Source organism: Tasmannia lanceolata, unplaced genomic scaffold (genome assembly GCF_043159265.1).
Source record: "Tasmannia lanceolata isolate RefF3 unplaced genomic scaffold, GAP_Taslan_0.1 ptg000006l, whole genome shotgun sequence".
Classification (NCBI taxonomy): domain Eukaryota; kingdom Viridiplantae; phylum Streptophyta; class Magnoliopsida; order Canellales; family Winteraceae; genus Tasmannia; species Tasmannia lanceolata.
The window spans coordinates 25,926,414-25,953,317 of NW_027518683.1; the positions used below are offsets into that span (position 1 = coordinate 25,926,414).

At 42.1% G+C, this 26,904-nt stretch overlaps 1 protein-coding gene across 2 annotated transcripts in view; it reads right to left on the minus strand.

The window, feature by feature from the left end:
• Positions 1 to 17,018, minus strand: part of ABCI15 (trigalactosyldiacylglycerol2) — a 30,589-nt gene extending 13,571 nt beyond the window's left edge. Inside the window, exons 1-3 of one of the 2 annotated variants that reach the window (XM_077382933.1) lie at positions 16,866 to 17,018; positions 15,837 to 16,772; positions 14,112 to 14,441 (exon numbers count right to left, since the gene is read on the minus strand). In XM_077382933.1, coding sequence (XP_077239048.1) covers positions 14,112 to 14,441; positions 15,837 to 16,376 — 870 coding nt within the window. In that variant the 5' untranslated portion in view covers positions 16,377 to 16,772; positions 16,866 to 17,018. Of the gene's footprint in view, positions 1 to 14,111; positions 14,442 to 15,836 lie in introns of both variants that reach the window. The other variant, XM_077382934.1, reaches the window with a different exon arrangement.
• Positions 17,019 to 26,904: the final 9,886 nt, after the last annotated feature.

A 26,904-nucleotide genomic window follows, 5' to 3' on the forward strand; every position in this document is an offset into this window, starting at 1 on the left:
TCCTGTAAAAATCCAATTCAATGTACTTTCAGTTTCGGTCCAAACTGAAACTGAAATATTTCGGCCGAAATTTAAAACTATGTACACGATTTCGGTGTTTGCTGTAGTTCCAGGACATATCGTGGTTGTTGCAGCGACTACTCCTATAGGGCCTCCTAAACACTGAGATTCGAGGTTGATGCACACATTATCAGGTGAGACAAGACCTATTTATTTATGTTACCTTCATTGATCATATGAAGTTGTCTTCACTGTTTGATTAACCCTCTTTCCATCCATATTCTTTTTATAGAATAACCCCCTCATCCCCCAAAAAAGGGGTCATAAAGTAGCACTCATTCCTCCTTCTCTTTCTCCTCTCCCTCCATCTCCTTCTCTCTTCTCCTCCCTTTCCTCTTCCTCTCTCATCCCTTCGTTCTCCTCTCCTCCCTTTCTCTCTCTTTTTTTTGGTTTAATAGTTACAATTTGATTCAAAGAAAAGGAGAAGACCGAGATAGTGGACTTTGAGGTACAATAGGAAGATACAAAAGGAAAGAAAATACAAAGAAAAGCAATCACGGACGAAGAAAGTCAAACATCTCCAATTCCACCTTCCCCAATCCTTGACGAGCAAGTGTATCCACCACACAATTGGCCGACCTCCTTATGTGATTAAAAACGATAGAGGAGTCTCCTATCCTATCTTGAATCTCATCAAAAAAACATGCAAATCTCCTAGGAGGGACAACCGAGCCTTTCAATCACCGAATGACATTCAAAGAGTCAACTTCCACAATCGTGTAATCAAAAGAATCTCTATTTAGACATATAATTCCTTGGTGGGCCGCCCTAACTTCCGCCTCACTAGCATCTGCCGTCCCAACCAGACCCAAATACGCACAAATAACATCCCCACTTGAGTTCCTCAGAACTCCACCAATTCCTGCCGGCTCTGGATTACCCAATTCCAGACCCATCAAAGTTAAGCTTGAGCAAACCGTCCAATGGAACATCCCAAGGTTGAACATATGAGTCCCTCCACTCCTCACTAGAGCACACCTCCTTCCATCCCTCCCACAAGTCAAAAGCCAATGTAAATCGAAACATTGGATGGGTTCTTACCAAAACAATAACCAAAGCAATAATTTTTTTTTTGAAAATGGTAACAATTTATTTATTAATCAAAAAGAAGGGACGAGGCGTCCCTAGATACAACAGAAAACCAACCGACCGGGGGAGGAAAGTCCGGGTGAAGATCTGCCCGAATTCTAATTGCACATATAGGACAAATGATCACAGTACCACTTCTTTTTGTTCCGACTTCTTTTGGTCCAACTTCTTTTTTTTTAAATTCGTTTTCATGTATGTTCATGCCTTTCACCAAATATTCGACTAATCATATTACTCCATTAATTGGTAGTTTTAGAGGTATAAATAGGGATCATTTAGTATTGGGGGTACAAAAAGAATCCCTCTCTTTACAGTTGTATCTCCTGTCATAAGAAAGCGCTCTTAGTTCAGTTCGGTAGACTCCAAAACCCGATGTCGTAGGTTCAAATCCTACACAGCGTGATTCTGTTCTTGTAATGTTGAATCACAATAAAATAACTTTACTAACTTGAACTGCAACCTGAATTTGAATGATCACAGTACCACTTCTTTCTTTTTTTCCAATTCGTTTTCATGTATGTTCATGCCTTCCACCAAATATTCGACTAATCATATTACTCCATTAATTGGTAGTTTTAGAGGTATAAATAGGGATCCATTATGATACGAGTGGTAATCATACATAGATTACCAATTTGGTAATTTTTAAACGTTATCAATTTTTTATCTGGTAAAATCGGTAGTAAATGAATCATATATTGTAGACACCAAATGAATCAGTAGTTTACCAGAATTGATTTTTTTGGAATCAATTTACCTCTGGATCTGTTTAGGAAAGAGGACCAAGATACTTTGATTTCTTACGTTTTAGCAAACATGGTCATATGAGTCATATATGCTAATTTTAATTGGTGAATATAATATTATATATATCTGTCCTTTTTTATATCATTATGACTATTTATTCAACAAGTTCGATTGATTGATACGAGTTGATTTTCTGTTACGATGGATCGACGAAACAATAGCTGGCCCAATAGCTACTTCAGCGGCTGCAATAGCTATAACAAAGATCGAGAAAATGTCTCCTTTTAATTGCTTCATATTTTGGCATTATCATCACAAAGAAGAGATTCCGGATTTGGGTTCCTTCGTATCTTCAAGGTTGATTGAATCAAGTGGCTAAGAAGTTTCAAACTTTCTATTACATATCCGTTTTTTTTTTAATGGCAAAGATTTCATTAAAAAGGCCAAGATGGTCAATTACAAGAAATAAAAAAAATGGAAAAAAGATACAAAGAGAACATAAATGAAGCAGAATAGAACACGACAACAGGGCGGGAGGAAATCAAACAGCTCAATATCATCCAACTGCACCCCTTCCCTAGCAAGCCTATCCGCCACCTCGTAACCAGATCTCCTAATATGACGAAATGAACTGGAATGGTTTCCAATGATGTCCTTAATCTCCTCAAAATAATCAGCAAATCTCCAAGGAAAAACACGGGAACCACACAACCATCGAATAACATTAAGGGAATCTCCCTTTACCATAACGCTATCCAACTCATCAACCCTCAGGAATTGATACCTTGATGCACAGCCCGAACCTCAGCTTCATTTGAGTCAGCAACTCCAATTGGACCAGAAAAAGCCCACTTCACCAAGCCCTCCTCATCTCTAAGAACACCCCATATGCCAGCCGGCCCCGGATTACCAATGCTCGAGCCATCAAAATTTAGTTTTAAGCCCCCAATAGGAGGAGGAACCCATACTTCAATAATTTTAGGTCTAGATTCCGAACTAAAACAAACCACTCGCCATCCATACCACAAATCATAAGCCGAGACAAATCTAAAAGATGAAGAAGATTTAGCCCACGAGATGGTGAGGGCGATAGTCTTATTGAGAAGAAAAGAAGCCCTCTTAGACCTACCTTTGAAATCCTTGCATTTCTCTCCTTCCATAATACCCAAAGAACCGCTAGGAAAGAAATATTCCAAAGCATCTTACCCTTATTCCTCCAAGGGCACAATTGCCAACACTCAAAAAGTGAACTAAGAGAGCAAGGAGATACCCAAACTATACCAAAACGTTGCAACGAGTATTTGGGTGTTTCCGCTTGAGCCGTACGAGATTACGATTAGAAATAAACTTTTGTATCTTCATCCATAGATCCTTTACTCATACTCATTCAAAAGGAACGGTTGATCCAACTCAAAAAAAATTATTTTTCGCAATTCCATAATCCAATTTCCTTATTCAAATTATAATTTACCTTTGGATACAAATCACGAGAATGTATATTCTTCCTCAAACGTGGCGTTGTTTCTTATCATGATTCATGAAATGAACTAATGAGTGTAATTCTTTTTCGTAATCGAAAGATATGGGTAGAAATATCTATTGATACAACGAGTATTTTATTGAAAGATTAAGCTGGGAACTGGGAACAGAATCTAATTCTTTTCTTTACCCATTCAAAAAAAATGGGGTATATATCTATATCCCTAGATGGATAAGTATGTATCATGATCTAGACTATTAACGAATAGAATATGGATCCTGATCCATATCGATTCATTTGTATGAGTACCTATTCGATATATTAACCACGTGCCAGTTACAACTAAGAGAACCGACTATCGGCTACATTGATAATGATATCCTCCCTGTCGACACCTGCTTTGGCGAGGGAATCGGCCCAATCGTTGGCCGTTCTCCTCTTGTGTTGGAGGGACGGTCGAAGAGCAGCAATCAGGTCCCTAATATGATCTAGCTTTGATGCCAATCGCCAAGGTCTGCAAATCTTGTTGGATGCCCACGCAATAGTGTTGGAGGAATCACCTTCGACGATTAGAGGGCCCGAATTATGGGTCATAAACAAAAGCAATAACTTTAACAAACAAAAAGTAAGGAAATCTTGCACAACAAAAAAATCAAGCATTACTTTCTTTCTATAGAACCCATAAACATGCCAGAAGGCAAGCGTTCAAAAGCACCTTACATTTCTTATTCCAAGGAACTGCTGCCCACCCTTCCAAAAGATCCGTTAGCTTAGACGGAGACACCCACACTATATCAAATCAGGATAAGATACCACTCCATACCGATCTAGCCATTTTGCAACGAATGAAGATGTGGTTGATCGTTTCCACGGCTACAATACACAAAGGGCAATGATCTACCAGTCCCATCCTCCTCTTTCGCCGAAAATCAATCGTCTGAATACGACCTCTAAGAGCCACCCAAGAGAATATGCTCACTCTAGGAGGAGCCAGGATTTTACACACTTTTGCTTCAATGGAGGGTACAGAGAGAGCCACTAAGTTGTGGTAGAATGATTTGACAGAGAAAATGCCAGTAGAATGCCAAATCCATATCCTTTTGTCCTCCCAAGATTGTTTGATGTAACACTCATCCAGAATCTGAAAGAAACTTGCCACGGTCCAGGTGCCCTTTCTCTCTTTCCTCCTCCCTTTCTCTCCTTTCCCTTTTCTCCTTCCTATTTTCTCTTTCCTACTCTTTGTCTTTCTTGTTGTCCCAGGGACTTTTTATAGCTGACAGCTTTACCACCACTCATCCATCTCCTCCCCCGGTTATAATTTTGTACCTTTGTGCAGCTGACAGCCTCCTCTTCCCCTTTTCACCTCTCGACCAACAACCTGTTGGTTGCAGCTAGCTGTGTCTGCACTCATCTCTCATCTCTCTCTTCTCATCTTTATCTCTCTTCATCTTTGAACAGCACCGCTGTTAGCTATTAATAGCTGTTGTCCAGGATATCTCTTATAGTCTTTCACTTCTATCATAGTCCCTTTTTCTTCTCACACGCATATTCTCCTCACTTTTCGCCATACATGATTTCGGTGGTTGATGCAGTTCCTGAGTTCCTGGACATATCCTGGCTCCCGCAATGACTCTAGTTGGGCCTCCTAAACACCGAGAATCGAGGCTGATGAGCTCATTATCGGGTGTGACAAGTCCTATTTATTTCTGCTATCGCCACTGACTATATATAGTTGTCCTCACTCTATGATTAGCCCTCTTTCCATCCATATTCTTTCTATAAAATAACCCCCCCCCCCCCCCCCCCCCGGCGCCGGAAAAGTAGGCAGTCACAAAATAGCATTCACTCCTCTCCCTCCATCTTCTCTCTTGTCCTCTCTTTCCCTTTTCCTCCTCTCTCCTCTCTTCTCCTCCCTCTCTCCTTTCCTTTTTCTCCTTCCTATTTTCTCTTTCCTTCTCTTTTTTTCTTGTTGTCCCATCCTCCTGTTGTTGGACAATTGTCCAAGACTTTTTATGGTGATAGTTTTCCCACCACTCATCCATCTCCTCCAACCCTACTTTCCTCTACTTCCTTGCTGTCGGTTATAATTATGTACCTTTGTACAGCCGATAGCCTCATGTTCCCCTTTGACCACTTGACCAATAACATGTGGTTGAGATTGCTTATGTGTATGCACTCTTTTCTCATCTCTCTCTTCTCCTCTCCATGTCGCTTCAACTTTGGATAGCACTGTTGTTAGCAATTGCGGTTGTCCAGGATATCTCTCGTTGTCTTTCATTTCTATCATAGTACCCTTTACTCTGATGCCGCTCCTTGGGGTTCTTGCTTCTCACACGCATATTCTACTCACTTTTACTCACAGTCACACGATTTCGGTGGCTAATGCAGTTCCGGGATATATCGTGGTTGCCGCAGCATCTCCTCCACCTCTTGAGCCTCCTAAACACCGGGATTCAAGGATGATGTGCACATTAACAGGTGAGACAATTCCTATTTATTTCTGTCACGTTCAATGACCATATACAGTTGTCGTCACTCTATGATTAGCCCACTTTCCTTCCATATTTTTTCCATAAAATAACACACACACACCCCCTTCTCCCCAAAAGGCAGACACAAAGTAACACTCCTCTTTCTCTCTCCTCTCCCTCCATCTCCTTCTCGCCGTTCCTCTTCCTCCTATCTCCTCTCTCCTCCCTTCTTTCTCCAAACTTCTCCTCCCTTCTTTCTCCAAACTTCTCCTCACATTCTCTCATTTCCTTTTTCTCTTTCCTTCTCATGTTTTCTTGTTGTCCAGCCTTCACCTGCTGTCGGCCAATAGTCCAGGGACTTTTTATAGCTAACAGCTTTCACACCACTTCCCTCTACTTCCTTCCTGTCGGTTATAATTCTATACCTTTGTGCACAGCCTCCTCTTCCCATTTTCACCTCTCAACCAGTAACTTGTTGGTTGCAATTGTGTATGCACTCTTTTCCCATCTCTCTCCTCTTTATCTCCCTTCATCTTTGGACCGCACCTCTATTAATAGCAGTTGTACGGGATATCTCTTGCTGTCTTTCATTTCTATCATAGTCCTCTTTTACTCCCATGCCGCTCATTGTTGTTCTTGCTTCTCACACACATATTCTCCTCACTTTTCCCCACTGGCATACACAATTTCGGTGGTTGATGCAGTTCCTTGGACATATTGTGGCTGTCACAGCATCTCCTCATCCTCTTGCGCCTCCTAAACACCAGGATATGAGGCTGATCCGCACATTATTGGGTGAGACAAGTTCCATTTATTTGTGCACCATCATTGCCCATACATAGTTGTCCTTACTCTTTGATTAGCCCTCTTTTCATCCATATTCTTCCCACAAAATAACCCTACGACAACTTAGTGTTTTGGGCCCAAGTTTGATCACCTTTGTAAAAAAACTTTTATGACATTGTTGCCTCTTTATTTATATATCTGACATCAATGATCTGAATGTTTCAAAACGTGGATACAGGTCAGAATGAGGTCAACACAAATCCTAGTCATCATTTGATTTGAGCTAATTTGTTGCATGTTTTATCTCGGGTTGAATTAAACTTATTGATGATTTAACTTTAAGGCTAACACAAGTGCAAACCCTAGCTGTAATTTGATCACTTTTGAAGGCCTAATCTGTTTTATAGATTGATAGTGTTGGTTTTCACTGAATACTAGACACATTAGGCTCCAGAGTTCTGCAAACTTTAGGTTCGCATTACTTATAGAGGTCTTACTAAAGAGGGTGGCCCAGTGCACGAGGCTCCCGCCATTGCGGGGTCTGGGGAGGGCTAGATGTACGCAGCCTTACCCCTGCTTTGCAGAGAGGACGAGCTCAATTCAAAAAATCTGTAGCAGATCTGGAATAGAATTTGTAACAGAATTGTAACAGATTTGTAAATAAATCTGTAGAACTGTAACAGATTTGTAAGTAAAACTGTAACAGAATATTGAAACGGATCTAGAATAAGATATGGGATAAATCTATGGCTGTGAAAGGTAAAAGCTTAAAGATTCCACTATCAAAGAGGAAAAAAAGCTTCAAGGTTCAACACAGGTCAAAGGTTTTGAATAATTTAACCAGACGAAAGTTTTATATCAGGGTTTAGGTTCTTGGAGAGGGTTCAAAGGTAAAAGTTTAGGTTTGTGGTCGAGGAATGTAAGGGTAGAAGAGGTATGGTTCGTGGGATCTGGGATGATGTAATGAGGCTAGGGTTGAGGATTTAGATATGGGAAGCCAACTAGCTAAGGTGGTGGTGGCATGTTGAAGGCTATGGAGGTTGGGGGCTTTAGTCATAGGCAAAGGCTTATGGATAGGGCTGTTATGGAATTGAGGATGGTAACCGTAGTAGCAAGTTTGGGAAATAAGGAAAATAAAAGGAATAATGGAGAGGGAGAGGAGGAGAAATGAATAAGTAGAGCGAAGGAAGAAGATAACTAACCTGAAATCACCCCAGGGATCTTCTACGTATCACACCACGGGGTCTAAGGCATCACACTTTAAAGCAAGAGAATCACACCCGAGTACAATAGGCCTTACATATTTATAGGAATAGGAAACAATACGAAAATTGAAAACTACTAATCCTATTACCTGACAATCACTAATCATTGTCGCAAAAAAGTTCATCCTACTTGCAAACAACTCCTAATAACCTACAACCTAAGTTATAAATTCCGTTCCGGTCGCCGTTCTGTTTTGGCTACTGGAACGGAACGTTTCGGTGTTTCGGCCGTTTCATTCGAAACTTTTCGTTCCGCTCCGGCGAGGGGAATTTAAAAAAAAAAAATAGTTAAAAATATGAAAAAAATCCAATGGGTATAGTAAATTTTTTGGAACTTTTCATTCCGCTCCGGCGAGGGGAATTTTTTGAATTTTTTTCAATTATTTTGCAAAAAGACGAAAATAGCTCTCCCAATAGCACCCCCACGGTCATAAAACGAAGGTAAATATGTAAAATACACTCCCCAACAGCCATAAGGGCATTTATGTAATTTTTTGGAATTTTTTGATTTTTTTCCAACTTTCCAGCACTTTCCGGCCGGAATAGGGGGTTTCGCCCATTCCTCCGGAATGACTGGAACGGACCAGAATCCGGACCGGAACGGAAAATATAGGCATTCTGTTCCGGAATTCCGTTGCGTTCCGGCCGGAACGGAACGGAATTGATAACTAAGACTACAACTCTATTTTCTACCGAAAAGAAACTGAAATGTGTCCAAAGATTTAATAAACCTTCTAAATTTAAGCTTCCTGTTTTGTTTTTTTGAATGATTAAATTTAAGCTTCTAATCCCTACCATTACAAGAACTCTTTAATAATCGCACTACAACCACACTATGACTCCATATGCTAATAGCGTTCTGACACATGTCACATGACTTATGCAAATATCCTAATAAGAAAAGGGAAGTGATATATCCGCCCCTTTTGATTACTTGGACACCCAGCAGCAGTGTATCAATGACTGCAGAGGGGCTAATGTACTTCATGTCAGAAGTATTCAATGGGGCTGATTGCCACGTACACTGCTGCTGGGTGTCCCAAGTAATCAACTTTCCTAATAATAATGCAATAGTAATAATAATAATAACCCTATTGACCAATAGAATTCTTTCTTATCAAAGAGTGGGCCCTGTGTGACAAGTGAGATAGATGTCACATTATGTCATACGTGTCTAATGGGTTGGGGTTATTAGTGATAATGGCACTCCATCAATAATGATGCCAACAAGTGATAATGATACCCCTAGCATGATAATGAAACCTTGATGATAATAGGACATATAGTTGGTAATGACAGCCTTTAGGAAATCTCCCATGTAGTAGAATCTCCTCCATCCTCATCCCACTACATGAGAGGCTTTGAACGTAGTTTCTTAAGATGTTTGTTGGTGTACTTTAAGGGGTACTCAGATCCCTAACATCTCTCCCTGGCTGACAAAACTTGTCTATAACGAGTTAAAGTGGGGGTATTATGCATGTAAGTTGGGGTTGAAATGTCGATCTTTCTCTGCCATAGTCCACATACATCTGAATAAGGGATGACCTTTCCATCGTACCAAATACTTCCAACACAGTAGGTACATCAGACGATCGCAATACTTCCAACACAGTAGGTACATCAGGCAATCGTATCCCTTTGATGAGCACAATCCGGATGTTGAATTCAATTTCAATATATACGTTGAGCTTTGCGGCCGTATGTGAAATAAATGGCTTCGTGTTTATTCCAGCAACATCATTAGCATCCTTTGGTATCATCTGAAGCTCCTGCCACTCTGTCAAACGGCTCTCCTCTTCCACATGTATTGGATATTGTTGCCCTCTTGGTCGTCATATAATGCACTTGGGCTAGCTTCTAACAAATTTGACTCTAAATGAATGGTCTGGATCTTTCTAACATCTATTGGGTGGAAAATTTTAAGAGGAAATGCTAAATGGAATTGCTCGAATGAGATTGTTGGGGCGCTGAATTGGTGGACCACCATTGGACGATTTAGCAGCATTTTTTATATATCAGACTCGAAGGTTTTTCAGATTAACATTGCAGCTTTCTTTTCTTAATCTGTAAGTAACATGATGGAGCCACATATTGTCGAAATCAACTCTGGATGATGAGTGTAGCTCTCGTCTGTCACTTTAAGAGCACGCTTCATGCAGTCAATCCTCACACACAAGCTTGGATATAAATATCCGAAGTAATTTGCCTTTTGTAAGCTTTCTTGGCCCGGTATATTCAACAAGTTGTCCTCAGCCAAGCAAATAGCTTCACAGCACAAGCCTTGGTTTTCTTGGCTTTCTCCTCTACAAACCCTTTTGGAACATAGCCTTCCGTATCTCTGAAGAGTCTTTCGCGCAAATCTTTCCAACTACCAGTACCTTATGCCTCCACTCCAACAAATGATGGGTGAGTTTCTCATTAGGCTTTGTTTCTGCTCCACTAGCATCCACCATTCTCTAGCACGCCCAAAAAAAGACATCACGGAATCTTTGATCATTTGGTCACCATTCATGTTGGGCTTCATAAAATACTCCAGTATGTCTACCCAATCAAGACACACTTGTCCATCATCACTTCTGTAAATCCTAGGTACTTCTATGTTTGTGGCGTACATCCTGCGATTTATAGATTTAGATCTTGCCAATTGTAGTTCAATATTGTCCATCTTGTACCATTATATATATATTGTCCATCTTGTACCATTATATATATATATATATATATATATATATATATATATATATATATATATATATAATGGTACAAGATGGACAATATTGAACTACAATTGGCAAGATCTAAATATATATATATATTATATATATATATATGAGGAATAAGAGTGTGCGGTCGAGGGCCTAAACACATGGGTCCCACACTTTTTGTAGTGATCAAAACCATTCATTTGCAAGGCCCTATCATAGATAGGGTGTGTACAAAAAATCAGCTCCATTGGATCATCCTAACCCCTCCAAAAGTGGACGGCAAAAATGGGCAGATTTGTGGCAAACGGTGTCTGTCCATTTTGCCCTCCACTTTTGGATGGGTTAGGATGATCCTATGGAGCTGATTTTTTGTACACACCCTATCTATGCTGGGGTCTTGCAAATGAATGCTTTGGGCCATCCTAACAATGTGGGCCCACATGAGTTTTTGGCCCTCGACCGCACCTAAGCTTGGTGCGGTCAAGCGCACACTCTTATTCCTCTATATATATATTCCTCTATATATATATATATATATATATATATATATATATATATATATATATATATATATATGATTTGGCCGACACTTTGAATTTGTTGCCAACACACGTGTCTTGTCGTGTCCGACACGATACCCGTGTCCACACGTGTCGACACTCCTTTAGACACTTTTAAGTGCACTGCTATAAGTGTCAATAACTTTATATGTATGTATGTGTATGAGTGACACTATTTCTAAATTTTTAGGGGTTGCCATGTTAGATACCTCATAATCCGTGTCAAAACATCGGCACACGAATCCGTGTCCACAAATCATGATTATATGTACTTTCTATTTTAGGCGTGTCCTCGTTTCTAAATTTTGGGAGTTCGCCGTGTCTGACACTCCGTGTCCGTGTCCACAAATCATATATATATATATATATATATATATATATATGTTTATTGACCTTGTCAGCTAGATTTAGCAGCATCTCTATCACCCTTGGACGAGGGTTCCTTAGCACCTCTATCACCCTTGGACGAGGGTTCCTTAGCTGATACGAGGAAAACCTAGGATCTTATACCACCACCTCCCTTTCGTCTTAATATTGGTTCTCCTTTCTGATTTCTACTCGTACATCCTCAGGCCCACCAACCCTCCCTTCCAGCATTATCTTCCATGACCAACCCGCCTAGTAGCCCGCAAAGAAGCACCATCTCCATTCAAAATTTGAAATTTATGAGCCAAGGGCTCACCAAGAGCCACTAACTTGTGTTCCACCCTTGGAACATGGGTCCCATGCTCATCCTCTACCAACCACCTATTGTTCACCATCCTTGGAGAACATTAACCAATTAAATGGCTGTTGACCACCGTATCCTTAGAGTTCGCCCTGACCTCCTATGACTCCACTATGGTGATCAAGAACTTGTCCCTCTCCACCTCCATGAGGACCATGACATCAACCTTCGAAACTTTGCAATAGACTTGGGTTTCTACCATGATCCGAATGTATTTCACATTCATGGTCCTTTTTGACTAAAAGTCCACGTCCAACAGTTTCTCTACCTCATGTCCCAGCATGAACAGTGTTTCTGTTCCCCATGCCTGCAATGATGCCCAGTAGAAGCAATACCAAGTGGTCTTCTTCGTATTCTTCCCTTCCTCTGTCAAGACCTTGAGCTCTCTAATAGGACTTGATAAACCCCTCTCAACTATAGCTAGTATTGGATTTTCGTCATTGCTGAACGATAATATCAGCAGGCATCAATTTATAAACCTTCTACAACCCATCTTTCCTAAGATCCATTTAACCATCACCCACAATTTCACCTCTTCCATTAACCAAATATGGTAAACCACCACGGTTAGGGACCTAATCAGAATTCTTTTATTATTAAAAAACAGGACCTGCTCAGAAACTCCACACTAACTGCCGTACTTGCATCATTGGATTTGATCCTTGGAACCCATTTTTTAGGGACCACTTAGCCCTCCTCCATTGGGCAAGAGAAAAGGGTGTTCGAGGTCATCAGGGTTCTCCATAAGCACATTAGCATGAGATTGTCACTTCAGAGACATTGGGCCATCCACCTCAGGCGGGATAAGGTGTTGGGTTTTCCTCACCCCAATTGACCCTCCTCTTTCAATCCTCCCTATATAATACCCCCCCCCCCCCCCCCCCTCTCCACACACACACAAAATAAAAAATAAAAAAATCAACTTAATCTCCGTCACCTATTTTAACGACTGTCCTTTGTTTCTTCCCAACTACTGCTTGATCATGGGTAGCACCTTTCATGATCTCCATCGGCTTTTCATACCTTTTACAACTCTTCCTATGAAGTTGAAGTAATAGCAACTTCTTCTACCTTCATCCAGTCCTCGCCTTTTTTTTTTCCTTTGAACCATCAGCTCCTATTTTCCTCCCCCCTTGTTTACTTCTTTTCATCACCACCACCTAAGGAACCCCTCTCGTGGCCCGATCTTCATCTCTTTTCATCCATGTGCTTTATTTTTCCGATCGACATCTCAGACCAAACTTTCTCCTTTGAAAGTGTGTAACCACAACAATTGCTACATCTCCAATCCCCTGGTTGCCATTTGTTTAAAGGATGGGCATTGACCCCTGGTGAACCACAATTCACCGGTTGCTTTCCCCCTTTAAATCTCCCCGTTCAGCATCATCTCCTACAACCAGATAAACCTAGAACACCATTAAAAATCCTATCATTCAGCTGTTTTGACAACAATTTTTATTTGACAGGAAAATAATTAGCTATCTTTCTGCACCTTCCAGCAAACATGCAAAACTGGGTCCATCAAAGTGATCAATCATCATTTCAAGAGAGAGAATTTCATTCTACGGAGGAAACAATCCTATATCCGTTTAGTCCTTTTTAATTCTTTAATAGGACAATCAAGCTCGTAAAAATGTACAATGCCTTCCATTTAATTCAATTATATTTGCATTATTCTGTTTGACTCGTGGATAAAGGGTGTAAGAACCTATAAATGTTCTGTTTGACGGGTGGATATAGGGTGTAAGAACCTATAAAACTATAAATTGCAAGGTAATCCATTATATGTAAATTAGTGAATACACTAGTCTCCCATTCTGATAATTTTCACTGACTTGTTGTCGTATACATTCAATCTAGCAAGTGTAAGATAATGTTGGAAAATACCCCCTTCTAGACATTCTTTTCTGGCTAACAGTTCAAGTCAGGCATTCCATCAAAGTCATTAAAAGATTGCAGTTGATGCCCTATCATAATCTCTAATTCTCAGCTTACGACCCTTCATATGGCTAGAAATCCCATTGATTTTTTTGAACGAAAAGTTAATTGTTCGTTTAGAAATCCCATTGATATAATGAGATTGAGATCTAACAATTGAAATGGTAATCAAGCTTAGAAACACATACAAAATTTGCCCTTTTTTGGTAAATGTCATCAAGAAATAAGGGAACACTATACAAGTATAACAGAATACAAACATGCAAAAGTCAAGTGCCCACACCTTTGCAAGAAGTGGCTGTGCTTCCTGTATAACAGATGCAACTTTTTCAGCTAACATATAGCTTTTGGAAACGCCAATTTCCTCCATTTCTCGTCCAAGACGAGTGAATATTCCAACCAACGCATCCAAGCTTACCCCCTCACGACCCGCTAGCTTCTGTCTGTCGCATACAATGAGACCTTCTTTGACACAATCTGAGTCAAGAGGACCCACCGAAGGTGTTGGAAGTGGATCCTGTGGTGTAATGTCAATCATAGTCTCCATAAGAAGGCCCGACTGATTCACCTCAATCAATGAATTTTGAGGTATAATTATTTTATCATCTTCCACCTACAGAAGAAAATAATACAATGAGTAAGCCTGCGCCAAATTCTGTCAAAAAAATTGAGCATGACATCATCATTTAACATTGGTTTTGGGTTGTATAGCCATCAAACACAGATGCCGATTCCTTTTTTATGATATGTTTTCCTTGATTTTTTATTACCCTTTTGTAGCGCTTTGTACCTTCTTTTTGTGCTGTCTTAGTTTCGTCACATTGATGACCAATTATGTATAGTAAAGAAGACGGTACCTAGAGTATTCGAATTTTTATTTCACAAACGATTAACTGGGATGATTCTATATAAAGTTTGTGGAGGTCGATGAAAAATGAACACAGTAGAATAGCTATGTATGAGTGCAGACAACTACAGAAGCGCTGCAGGAGTAGAGAGTAGAAATTCTAGTCTGGTTATAATTCCAGGGTTTAAATGATCAGATGGTGGAATACCAGAACGACAGAAGGTTGAGATTTGAGACCAGAATGCATTAAAGAATCCCAGTAACAACTTCTACCCTGATATCTTGGCGATGGAAAATGCTGTAAATTAAATAAACAGCGACCCGGATTATTTGTGTGGCCATTTCAAACAGAATGATAGGATAAACCATGGAGCAAGAGATACCAGTAAATGGATGAGATGATACAAGCAAGCGAGGGATTGGAATCAAAAGCATGTAGGATCCTCATACCCTAAAGGCAATTTAATTGACATTTATTTCTCCAACCCTGAGGGCGAGCCTGCAACAGTAAGGTTGCTCCATTGTGACCAGGTGGTCATGGGTCCGAGTAACGGAAACAGCCTCTCTGCAAAGCAGGGGTAAGGCTGCGTACATCTAGCCCTCCGCAGACCCCGCAATGGCGGAAGCCTCGTGCACCGGGCCGCCCTTTATTTCTCCAACCCTGTAGATGGTGAATTCTTTGCTTGATACCAAAGCAAAGTCTCCCGTTTGTCTGCTGACCTAGAGAACTTAGTCGTAGTCAAAAAACAAGATCAAACCTAGTAGCAACAATATATTAGAGTTGTTTAAGACAGTTGTACCAAGGCAAGCGTTGTGTAACATAGAAAGTACTAAAAATTTGGTGAAACAAATAAAATTGGTGAAAAAAACGAAAGAGAAAGAACATACATACATAATTGATTATGACAAACATCCACGATAAAAAAGTGCAACAGGTGAAACAGTAAATCTGGTATTTGTATTAAATATGCACTTATTTCACTGGTAGTTATCATAAACAGTCAGTGGGCAATTGCATGCAATAGACAAACTACAATCGTATGGAAGAGCGATAGCAGATAAATGACATTTGATATCCAGAGTCCTATAAAATTACAGTAATAACTAACACAAATCCTAGCAAAACCATCAATGCAGACAAAAAAAGAAGCAAGTACTCACCTCTACGATTGCATCAATGCATTTCAAAGTAGGGATGATGCGAACCACACTGCCGACAGTAACTCCTCTGATTCTCACAGGTGTTCCCATGCTAATACCACAAGCCTGAGTAAACTCGAACACTGCCTGATATTTCCTCAACCGAGATCTCAGATAGAACCCCCTCAGCCAAACCAAACTAAGTGCGAGGAGAACTGCACCCGAGACAATGAATAGCCCGACACCGCCCTCCCAAATACTCCTCCTACCAAACCCAAAATCACTAAGCGGATGCAACGTTTGCCTCCAAATACTCCGTGGAATCTCCCATATAACCATGAGAGGGTTCTTTCTTTTTGCAGACAGTGGTGGGGGTGGGGGTGGGGGTGGGGGTGGACTCTGTCCAGTGTTTGCAGAGCTTGCTCGCACCTGAACAAGTTTCTTCAAAGGTTTGGTAGGAAGATATGGAATAAAGTTGCGCGACTCACTCGCGGGGAAACTAATTGCTGATGACAACACAGTTTTGCAAGTAGAAATTTGAACCAATGGAATCCCAACCATCTTGCACAAACCCAATTCACAGACACCGAGAAAACTAACACGGATTATATCTCGATTCTCAACCCAATGCAAATCCCGCGATAGCTAACTTGGGGTATGCATTGGATTTTTTTTTTCCCACAGACTAAAGCTTGACTGAAACCTTCACCTCATAAAGTAAAGCTCGATCCAAAACCCTAAAAAGTAATGGTAGGTTTAACCTTAAATTTTAACTAAATTAGAGCAAAACCGAATACCCCAAAGTCAAAAACCCTAAAACGCTGAGGGGTAATCTCAAAGAATCTCTAAAAGCAGAGCCAGACCCAATTCAGTTAACACACGAAAATCTAAAACCCAAGAAGCAAAAAGTGAATCTCTTCGTCCATCTCTCTCACTCTTTCTCTATCTCTGGATTTTCTGCAACAGATAGGACACAAGCACACTCAAAACCCTAAACCATTCACCCATGGAACATAGATTAATTGCAGAAAACGAAATAGAGTTGAGTACCTTGTAGAGTCTATGAGAGAAGATGCATACGTGGAGATAATTTTACGAGTTTGAGAAATTTAAAATGGAGATGTAGTAAGAAAAATCGATGCCATACTTTGGGGGAGAGAGAGCAAAAAAAAAAGGTGTTCGTCGAGCACTTTGTTTCAATATGGAGGGCATACACGTCATTTGAAAAATTAAGGCAAGGTTTAAGTGACGATTTATTGGCTAATGAATCTTACCTTCTATCTTCCGTGGATACTGATATTGGCACCACCATGTTTCAATAGTTGCACAAACTCAACTTGTCTTTTCCTTTTTTAATGGGATTTCTTAGAGCTTTTTGGGAAGAATAATAACCTTTGAAAACCGTTTAAATAATAAAAGACAAGTTGAGTTTGTGCAATTATCAAAACATGGTAATGCCAACATCAGTAGCCTTTTTTTATTTCGGGTACAGACATTGACACTACTATATTTTGATAATTAGCTAACTCGCCTTGTTTTTCATTTTTAATTGGCTTGTGAGAGCTTTCTGGGATTTGCAATAACGTTTGAGGGATTTGCGAGGCAATTTAGCAGATAAACCGTCAAAAATTGCATGGCAAATGTCACAGACCTTTAGTTTGGAAGCGAGGTTCATGCGGCACTTGTGCTGTCCACTTGTAATAGCGTTTGAGGGATTTGCGAGGCAATTTAGCAGATAAACCGTGAAAAATTGCATGGCAAATGTCACGGACCTTTGGTTTGAAAGTGAGGTCCGTGCGGCACTTGTGTTATCACACGACAAGCAAGTAAGCCTAGCAATGTTGTGAGGATCAAACCTACAAAACAAGTAGAAGGAGAAACACTGAGTTTTCAAGCAAGCACAAAGTAATGGAGTACACGAGTAGGCAAATGTTAACTTTATTGATGATCTTTGAACAAGTTACAATAGGACTTAATTACTTTGTGCTCGTGATACCCCCACCCAATTACGTCGACGCCCTCGTCGACATTGCATCCATGTAGGCGTGTGCTTCATCTTCTATGAGGTGGAGCTTTTCCTTTGGTTCCCAGCTGGCTTCTGATTCTGGTAGGCCTTTCCACTTCACAAGGTATTCTTTTGTTGGTCTCCGAGAACTCCCCGCGGCATGATGCGTTCAGCCATGATGTTCTCAACTTCACGTATGAAGGAAGTTGCATATGGTTCTTCGCGAACTGATGTGTTTCTGTTGTTATCTTCTTTATCGGGTCGATATGGTTTCAAGCAACTTGCATGGAAGACAGGATGGATCTTCAACCAAGAAGGGAGTTGAACTCGAAAGGAGACTTTCCCAACCCATTCAAGGATAAGAAGGGGGCCCTCATATTTGCGAAGCAAGCCTTTGTGTACTTCGTGGGTGAATTTGAGTTGGCTTGGGTTGAGCTTGAGCAGCACTAAGTCTCCAACTTTGAAGTTTTATGGCCTTCTGTTTTGATTTGCCCACTTCTTCATCCTTCTAGAGGCTTTCTCCAAGTAAGCTCTGGCGATATCTGCATTTGTGTGCCACTCCTTTGTAGATTGTAGCAGAACTGGGCCACATCGAGTAAGTGGATCCATTGTTTGGCACTAACAAAGTGTCTCATGTACTCTTCAAGGTGGGCATTGATTCTTTCTGTCTGTCCATCGGCTTGAGGGTGTAGACTAGTAGAGAAGTTCAATTGTGTTCCTGGCAACTTAAAAACTTCGGTCCATAAGCGGCTTGTAAACCTTGGATCTCTATCGCTGACAATGTTTTGAGGCACTCCCCAATATTTCACGACATGACTGAAGAATAGCCTAGCTTCCTCCTCTACAGTGCAACGCTGGGGTGCTGGAATGAAGGTTGCATACTTGGAGAATCTATCCACAACCACTAAGATGGAGCCAAGCACTCCCACCTTAGGTAGATTAACAATAAAGTCAAGGGAGACACTTTCCCAAGGTTCCTTCGGCACTGGCAATGGGTCTAAGAGTCCCAATGGTTTATCCCTTTCCACCTTATCTTGCTGGCATGTGAGGCATGTTCGGACATATTCTTTCACATCGTCCCTCATTCTGGGCGAGTAATAGTTGAGTTCCAACAAGGAGAGGGTATGGTGAATTACGGGGTGTCCAGCCCAGAACATATCATGGCATTCCCTAAGAAGCCCCTTCCTTAGGTCTCCCGTGCAAGGGATGTACAACCGACTTCGCTTTGTGACTAGGAGGCCCTCTTGGACCCAAAAACATCGTATTTTTCCTTCCTTCACAAGTGGCATTAGGGCTTGGGAAAAGGAGTCTTTCTCAAGACCTTCATGGATTCGGTCATGTAGGTTACTTTTCACTTGGCACATGGAAGTTTGTTCTTTTGGATTCATTGTGGCCAACTCTGCTTTTCGACTTAGGGTGTCTGCCACCTAATTTGATCGGCCTGGTTTGCACTCAAGTACCATGTCAAATTCTGCCAAGAAGTCTTGCCAACGGGCTTGTTTTGGTTATAGTTTTCTTTGGGTTTGGTAATAACTTGTGGTTACATTGTCTGTCTTCACCACAAACTTGGAGCCAAGGAGGTACTGTCTCAGACCCGCAGGCAGTGTACTATAGATGTCATCTCTTTTTCTTGCACTGTGTACCTTCATTCAGTATCATTGAGTTTGCGGCTTTCATAAGCAATGGGGTGTCCATCCTGCATGAGTACGCCCCCAATAGCATAATCAGAGGCATCGGTTTGGACTTCAAAGGATAAGGCATGGTTTGGCAATTGCAACACTGGTTCCTCCATCACAGCACTCTTCAAATCTTTAAAGGCTTTGTCGCACTTCTCGGACCATGACCAAGGGTGTTCCTTCTTCAATAGATCTGTCAAGGGCGAGGCTTGAGCAGAGTATCCTGATATGAATCTCCGATAATAGTTCACAAGACCAAAAAAAAATCTAAGTTCACCCACCTTGGTTGGGACTTGCCAGTCCTCAATAGCACGAACTTTCTTGTTGTCCATGCGAATTTCTCCCCCACCAATTTCGTGACAAAGAAGCATGACTTGTTCTTGAGCAAAGGAGCACTTCTCCAATTTTACATAGAGCTGGTTGTTTCGGAGTACATCAAAGACTTTTTTCAAGTGTCCAACATGTTCTTCAAAGGTGTTGCTGTACACCACAATGTCATCAAGATAAACTACCACAAACTTGTATAGAAATTCATGGAATAACCCATTCATCAAAGTGCAAAAAGTTGCAAGGGCATTGGTAAAACCGAACAGCATCACTAAAAACTCGAAGGCACCGTATCTTGTCACACAGGTTGTTTTAGGCTCCTCTCCCTCGGCGATCCGCACTTGGTAATAGCCAGACCGCAAGTCTAGCTTAGAAAACCATCTTGCTCCTCCCAATTGGTCAAACAGATCAACAATTATGAGGATGGGATATTTGTTCTTGATGGTTAGCTTGTTGAGGACTCAGGAGTCGATGCACAGCCTAAGAATACTGTTGTGCTTCTTCAGAAATCGTACAAGGGCACCATAGGGTTCTTTTAAAGGTCGAAGAAATCCTGCTTCAAGAAGTTCGTCCAGTTTCCTCCTGAGTTCTACTAACTCTGGAGGAGCCATTCTATAAGGGGCGCGAGCTAGTGGTATGCTACCAGGTTCAAACTCAATCTTGTGGTCCACTGCCCTCCTTGGTGGCAATGTTTTGGGTAGTTTCTTGGGCATGACATCTGCGTATTCATCCAGAACTTGTTGAATGCTGGTAGGAATGGGACTGTCCCCCACTAGTGTCTCTCCCATGTTCAAGGTTACCAAGAAAGTGGTTTCCCCTCTCTTAAGGCTCCCCTTAAGCTGAAGGGCTGATAAGTGCTCGACACCCTGCTTCTCCTGTCTAGCTGTAGCGACCATGCAAGGAGCATTCTCTCCAAACATGCATAAAGAATTGAGGTAAAGCATCAGTGGTGCTTTGGTCTGATTCAAGAATTCTATCCCCAATATAACATGAAACTCGTCTAAGGGCGCTACTATGAGATTGGTCACTCCAGACCACGCTCCGATCTTAATTGGCACACCCCTCGCCACACCAGCAACATGTCGTGCTGCAGAGTTTACCGCCTTCAATTTGCTGCCATTCTTCTCGAGTTTTTAACTCTAAGCGCCTTGCCTCCTTCTCAGAGACAAAGTTATGGGTAGCTCCTGTATTAATCATAGCCCGAGTTGTCTTTCCATTTATGCATTCATCGACGTACATCAAGCCCTTGGAGGGAATGTTGTTGGTGTTTTGCCCTTGATAGCACTGCACAGAGTTAAACTGGTCATCTTGGGTTCTACCTCACCCTCTTCTTTCTTTGTGTCCTCTCCTTCATTTTCAGCTTCAGGTGAAGGCGTCATGGCTAAGAGAGCATTGAGAGCTTATTTCTTTGGGCAATTTCTTACCCAATGGTTCCCTTTGCATATGAAACATGGTGGTCCAGTAGGGCTAGATGCCTTACTGTGCCTTCTTGTTCTCAACAGGATCCTTCCCCTTGGAACCTGGCCCCTCCACAGACTTGCCCTTCTTGCTGGGACTTTTCTCCGGTAAGTCTATCGACCGCTTACCATGCCCCATTGTTTCCTGAGGTTGGAAAGCGGGCGTCACTTCTTTGGATTTTACGGTCGGGACTGTATCTTTTCCAGCTTTGGCCACTTGTCACTTTAAGGCTCTATCCTGTTTTTGCCGAGCTACTTCCTCGACCTTCAACCTCCTCGCCTCCTCCATTGCCGAAGCAGAAATATTAGCACCTGAACCTTGCGCTACCATTTCTGCAATAAAACTGGGAATGAGTCACAAATGCAACAAAAAGAAGCAAATAAGAAAATGGGAAATGAGGGGAAAAAGTAGAAGAAGTCACCGGACTGACTCTCGCCAACGCTTGTGCCATCGTCTTCCTCCCCCTCCACCCCTTCATTATCCAGAACATCATCCTCTGAATCTACTACCACATTGCTTAAACCAAATCAGACCAATACTTGTTCGGATTTAAAATCCCGAACATCGAACATTTCCTTTCCTATTTCTATCCCCTTACCCACGACATCGTTGAATACCAACTGACTCAATGTTCCTAAAGAAGATTTCAGCCCCATCTTCTCCTCATTGGGCTCCCTCTAATCAAAAGGAAACCTCCAACCGGCCGACTGAGGAGGTTTCACAAAAAATAACTCATTCTTCCACCGCTTAATGGAAGACGGAGATCCGTCCATGATCATCAGTGTCCGCCGTTGGGCCATGTCCACCCAACAATCCTTTAACTTGATAAGGAAACATTTCTGAATCACATCCAAAGACAACGGGGCTTTCACCATCCTGCTTTTCTCCACATATGCCATGAGGCCCCTCCACCTGTTCTGATAAATCTGGGACGGAGCTCGAAAAAGTCCAAAAACTCTATCATAATCGGATGAAGGAGAAACCGGACACCCGCCTCAATAACCTCCTTGTAAAAGGCCGTCTCCCCCTCAACGTTGCTGCTACACGCCCGCTCGTCGGAGGTGGGGAGCCGGACTTCATAGTCGTCCGGAATATGATACTTCTCCCACAATCGATTAAGGTCTGAAAGCTGAAGAATACCTATCGAATTCATGGCTACTTCAGGGCGATATACCCCATCATGAGGCACTTGAGGGTCATGAAGTTCCACAGACTCCTGGGCTAAAAGCCTAACCTGAACATCCATCGGTGCTGATTGTGAATCACTCCTATCCTCAGACAAAGCAGCAATCACGGGGCATCGCTCGGCACTGACTTCACCGCGCCTAGAGGCTCAATAGGGATAATCAGATCCACCTCTTTCCTTGGACGTGGTGCTATCCTCTTCCTCTGCTCCTTTCAATCACCGTGCCACCACCGACTTTCTTGGCCCTAATTTTACGCCTCTTCACCAACGATTGCTCCGGCATGCTCTCCACCTCCATTTCCGGTTGGATCTGGGGAGAGGAAGATGATTCCTCCATTCCCGCGGGTTCAATCGACTGGTTTTGCGAATCGGTATCCTCCGACATATTTACTTTAAAAGAAAATAAAATGCAAGATCGAGTTAAAAGAATGCACCGATACGATTGAAGAAAAACAATCGAAAGCTCGCCGAAGAAGACAAACCAGTGCCGGAAATCCCACCGGAGAAGACGAAATAAGATTGGAAAGATCTGAACTTTGTGAAACTCCAAGAAGTTGCAAGAAAAGGAGATATGGAATACAACGATGGAGGAAGGGGAAGCGTTCCGATGAGAAATGCAACCTCAGACCAAGAAACTCGAAGGAATCTTACCAAGGTGGCGGTTCACTTACGCAAACCGCCACGTGGCACTCCTTAACCTGCTCACGATTAAGGGCAATAAATGCGTCGTTCCACCATCATTATTTGAAGCGCCAAAATCGTCATTACCAAAGAGTCATGACTGTTACGTGTGTCTGTACAAGGCACCTACTCAAGACACGCCAATATGTACTCCCAAAGCAAAGCTTTCCCCGGTGCCGAGTATCGTTTGGGAAAATTAATCATGTGATACACCCGAGTTATGCGATATCCACGCCAAGGTCAGAATACATTCGGCCCCTATTGTTATTTATCGAACAATGCGCCTATCATGCATCTACGCACTACTTTCGATATTGAATAAAAAAGGGTTACTGGAAAGCAGTAAAAATGACAAATATTCTTTTATTCACAAGTAAAAGAACCTCTACAAAATGAGGGCTTCTAGGCCAAATGCGAGAAAGAAAATACACTCAAGACCGCACTGAACTACAGCTAACTACAAGAAGCAAAATGCGGCTGACAATTCACCAGCTTGGACAACGGTCTGCTACTGAGATGTTTAACCAGGTGGTCGAGAAGGAAATTGAGAAGGATCAACACCAGAAATTTCAGTATCAAATGTCTGGTGAACCACTAAGCATTGGACCTCACCATCGCCACGGCACCCACTTGGCACAATCTTCTTTGCTTCGAAAAAGAACTAAAGACTAACAGTGCCAAGGTCGTGGCCGAGGGCGCGGTCATTCGACCAGATCTTCCTCCGGCTCCTCTTCAGGGTCTTCCTCAGGATCCTCCTCCGGCAAATTTTCCTCCAGATGAGGTTCAAGACCGGACGACATAGATCCGACCCTCGTTTCTCCTCAAGTTACTCCTTGTAGCATCACCTTCGGGTCCTCGTTCTCTAATTCCAACCTCTCGACCATGGCCCTCAACCGGAGAACCTCCGAACCTTGCTGAAGAAGTTGATCCGCCACCCCGCATCCCCTCTCCATAGTATGCTTCAAAGACCGCTTGTAATTGGCGACGAAGGTGGGAACGTCACCAGGAGCAAGGCAGTTCCCGGAAGAAGGGGAACCCGAATGTTCCTTGGGTTCCGCTTTCCGTTTCTTCTTGCTCTGGGAGCCATGATCCGCCCCCTCAACTCTAGCCAATAGGGAAATCACCGCCACCGGAGTCACCACATCCGGCGAGCCAAGTCCTGCCCCCGGTGAGTTTTTTGCTCTCTGTGACCCCCTAGTTCTCCGAGACACCGGCTCCCCGATGAAAACTTGAGGCTCCTCATCTTCATCCGATGGCAAATTCACTTCTACCACCAGAATTATCTCCCCTGGTTGATCATCGCCGACGAGCTCCTGAGACATTTTAAACAAAGAAAAGATTGAAAAAGAAAGAGAAAGGAGAAATGAGAAAGAAGAAAGGAAGAGGATATGGCAAATATCATTTCCCTCACTCCTATTTTATAGGCTCCACTGGGCACGAAAATTGGGTGAGATTTGACGTCCTGCCGATTTTCGAAACCTCATTTGAAGCGAGAAAATAATAACCTCGCCCATTTTCGAAAAGTCGTGCAAAAAATTAGGCGGGATTCAATGCATCCGCCGTTTTTCAAAAGCCCATAATGATGAAAACGGTCAACAATCGGTGGAAAAACGTGCCCCATTATGAGCCGTCTCCTCAGAATCCACGCCTGTCAAATGACGTGACACATCTAATTCACCCACCGATTCCCGATAAAGACGCTTCAACTCCATCATCTTCAGAGAGTTGGCACCGGTTCACCGCTTGAAAATTTAACTATCCTTGACCCTTACAAAGGGACAAGAAAGTAGGGGGGTGTGGAACCAGATCCGGGACGGGCGTGGAGGACGGGCCCCCGCGCGAGTCTCTCTAGATCGTCCACGTGAAGGAGAGCCCCACCAAGGAACTCTCGAAAGAGTGCCCCTCACAGCATGAGCGGCGATGTAAAGTGAGATACCTCTCGATTCGGGGACTAGCCCAGATTCGAGGCGTATCTTAAACAAAGAAGAGTCGCCATCCAAGGAAGTGGGCCCTGGATCCCATGCTGTGCTCTGTTGCAACGGATAACCAGAGATATAAAATAGGGTTCGTGCCTGATGACGAATGGGGAAGGGATTAGGCGCCCCCAATTCGCCCAAGTGCTAGCACCTGGTCTCTTATGCCATTTATTATTAATTTTGAAGAGTTTTGGGGCGAAAATCATGCGAAATGAGAACGAATATCTCCGAGATAACGTCTAGCTAATCATGCATGTCTCGGAGATGAATAAGAAGCACACACAAAAGAAATGAAAGATATGTCGCCTAAGAATAGCTAGGTTATGAGTGCCATGCCTAATTGGTGTCTAAGTTCTGGTGGACAAGCACATGCATGCTACAGCTAAAGGTATAGGATCTGTACATAAAAATAAGAAAACACAGCAAAACACACAACACAACACGACTCGACACATGACCCGACACGACAAACCCTAGACTTTAATGCAATACTTGACTCGGACCAGGATGGCCATCCATCCTAGCTGCACTACGTATCCCGGCCTCGGGAAGAATCAGAGCCAACGTAGTTCGGTGCCCTATTCTAAACTACGATGCCTAAAACTCTAGGACCGCTATCCTAGACTCGATCCACTAGACTCGACTGATGTTTAAAGCTTTTTGTGCGATTGCTTAAATTCAAGTGGATTGTAATTTTTAGGACTCTATATGCCCTAACTAATGCAAGTTGATTAGCCTTAAGCTAATGCAGGTGGGCCCTACATCCTATGTGTATCTAGGCTGTGCAACATAAAGAAAACCATGGGCTGACTATATGCTTCCTAGTCTAGCCATCGGTTCGACTAAGTGTCTGACCGATCGACTCGAGGCCTCCTAACTCTAGGGACACTCACACGACAGGACACACCACATCAATACAAATCAAGACCGACTCCTAACTCTAAAACACCCTAAATATCTAGGACAGACTCCTAACTCTAGGGGAAGATCTTTTTGAAAAAGTTTTGAAGTTTTTTTTTGTATTTTTTTGAGGTTTTGAAGTTATGAAAAATGGTGAAAGTTGTGAGAAATATTTACAAAAATGGTGTCTAAAAATGGTGAAAGGGTGTAAAAATGGTGACTGAACTCAGGGTGCCAGCAGCACGCCTGAGCTGCCTACGTACCCCTCAGCTAGGGATCAAGCCATCCGTAGTTCGGACCAGAATTCCTAACTACTCTGCACATGACTCAAGATTTTTTTTTGAAATTTTGATTTTTAAAATGTTTTTGGATTTTGAATTGTTTTTGAAATGTTTTTGAATTTTCAAGTGTTTTTTGGAATGTTTTTGTTGTTTTCAAGTATTTTTGAAATGTTTTTATTGTTTTTTGACACCAGAGAATAAAATCCTATCATCATACGGGTAGGGAGACTTCTGGAATCCCGCAAAGGTTGGATAGCATCCTATGCTTTGCGGGGGAACGAACAGGAAAATAACTCGGCAAGGGTTGGACAGCATCCTATACCTTGCAGGAGCGGGTAAAGATCACGACTTGATGAGAGGATGGACAGAATCCTAACCCCTATGATAATAGGAAAAACTCCTGGACTGACTGAAGGACTAACTCCTGTGCTGAAGACTGTTATAATTACTATTTATAATTACTATACAAGATTACTATTCAAAAATACTATTCATAATTACTATTTATAGGTACTATTCAAAAATACTATTCATAATTACTATTCAAAACTACTATTCATAATTACTATTTATAAGTACTATTCAAAACTACTATTCAT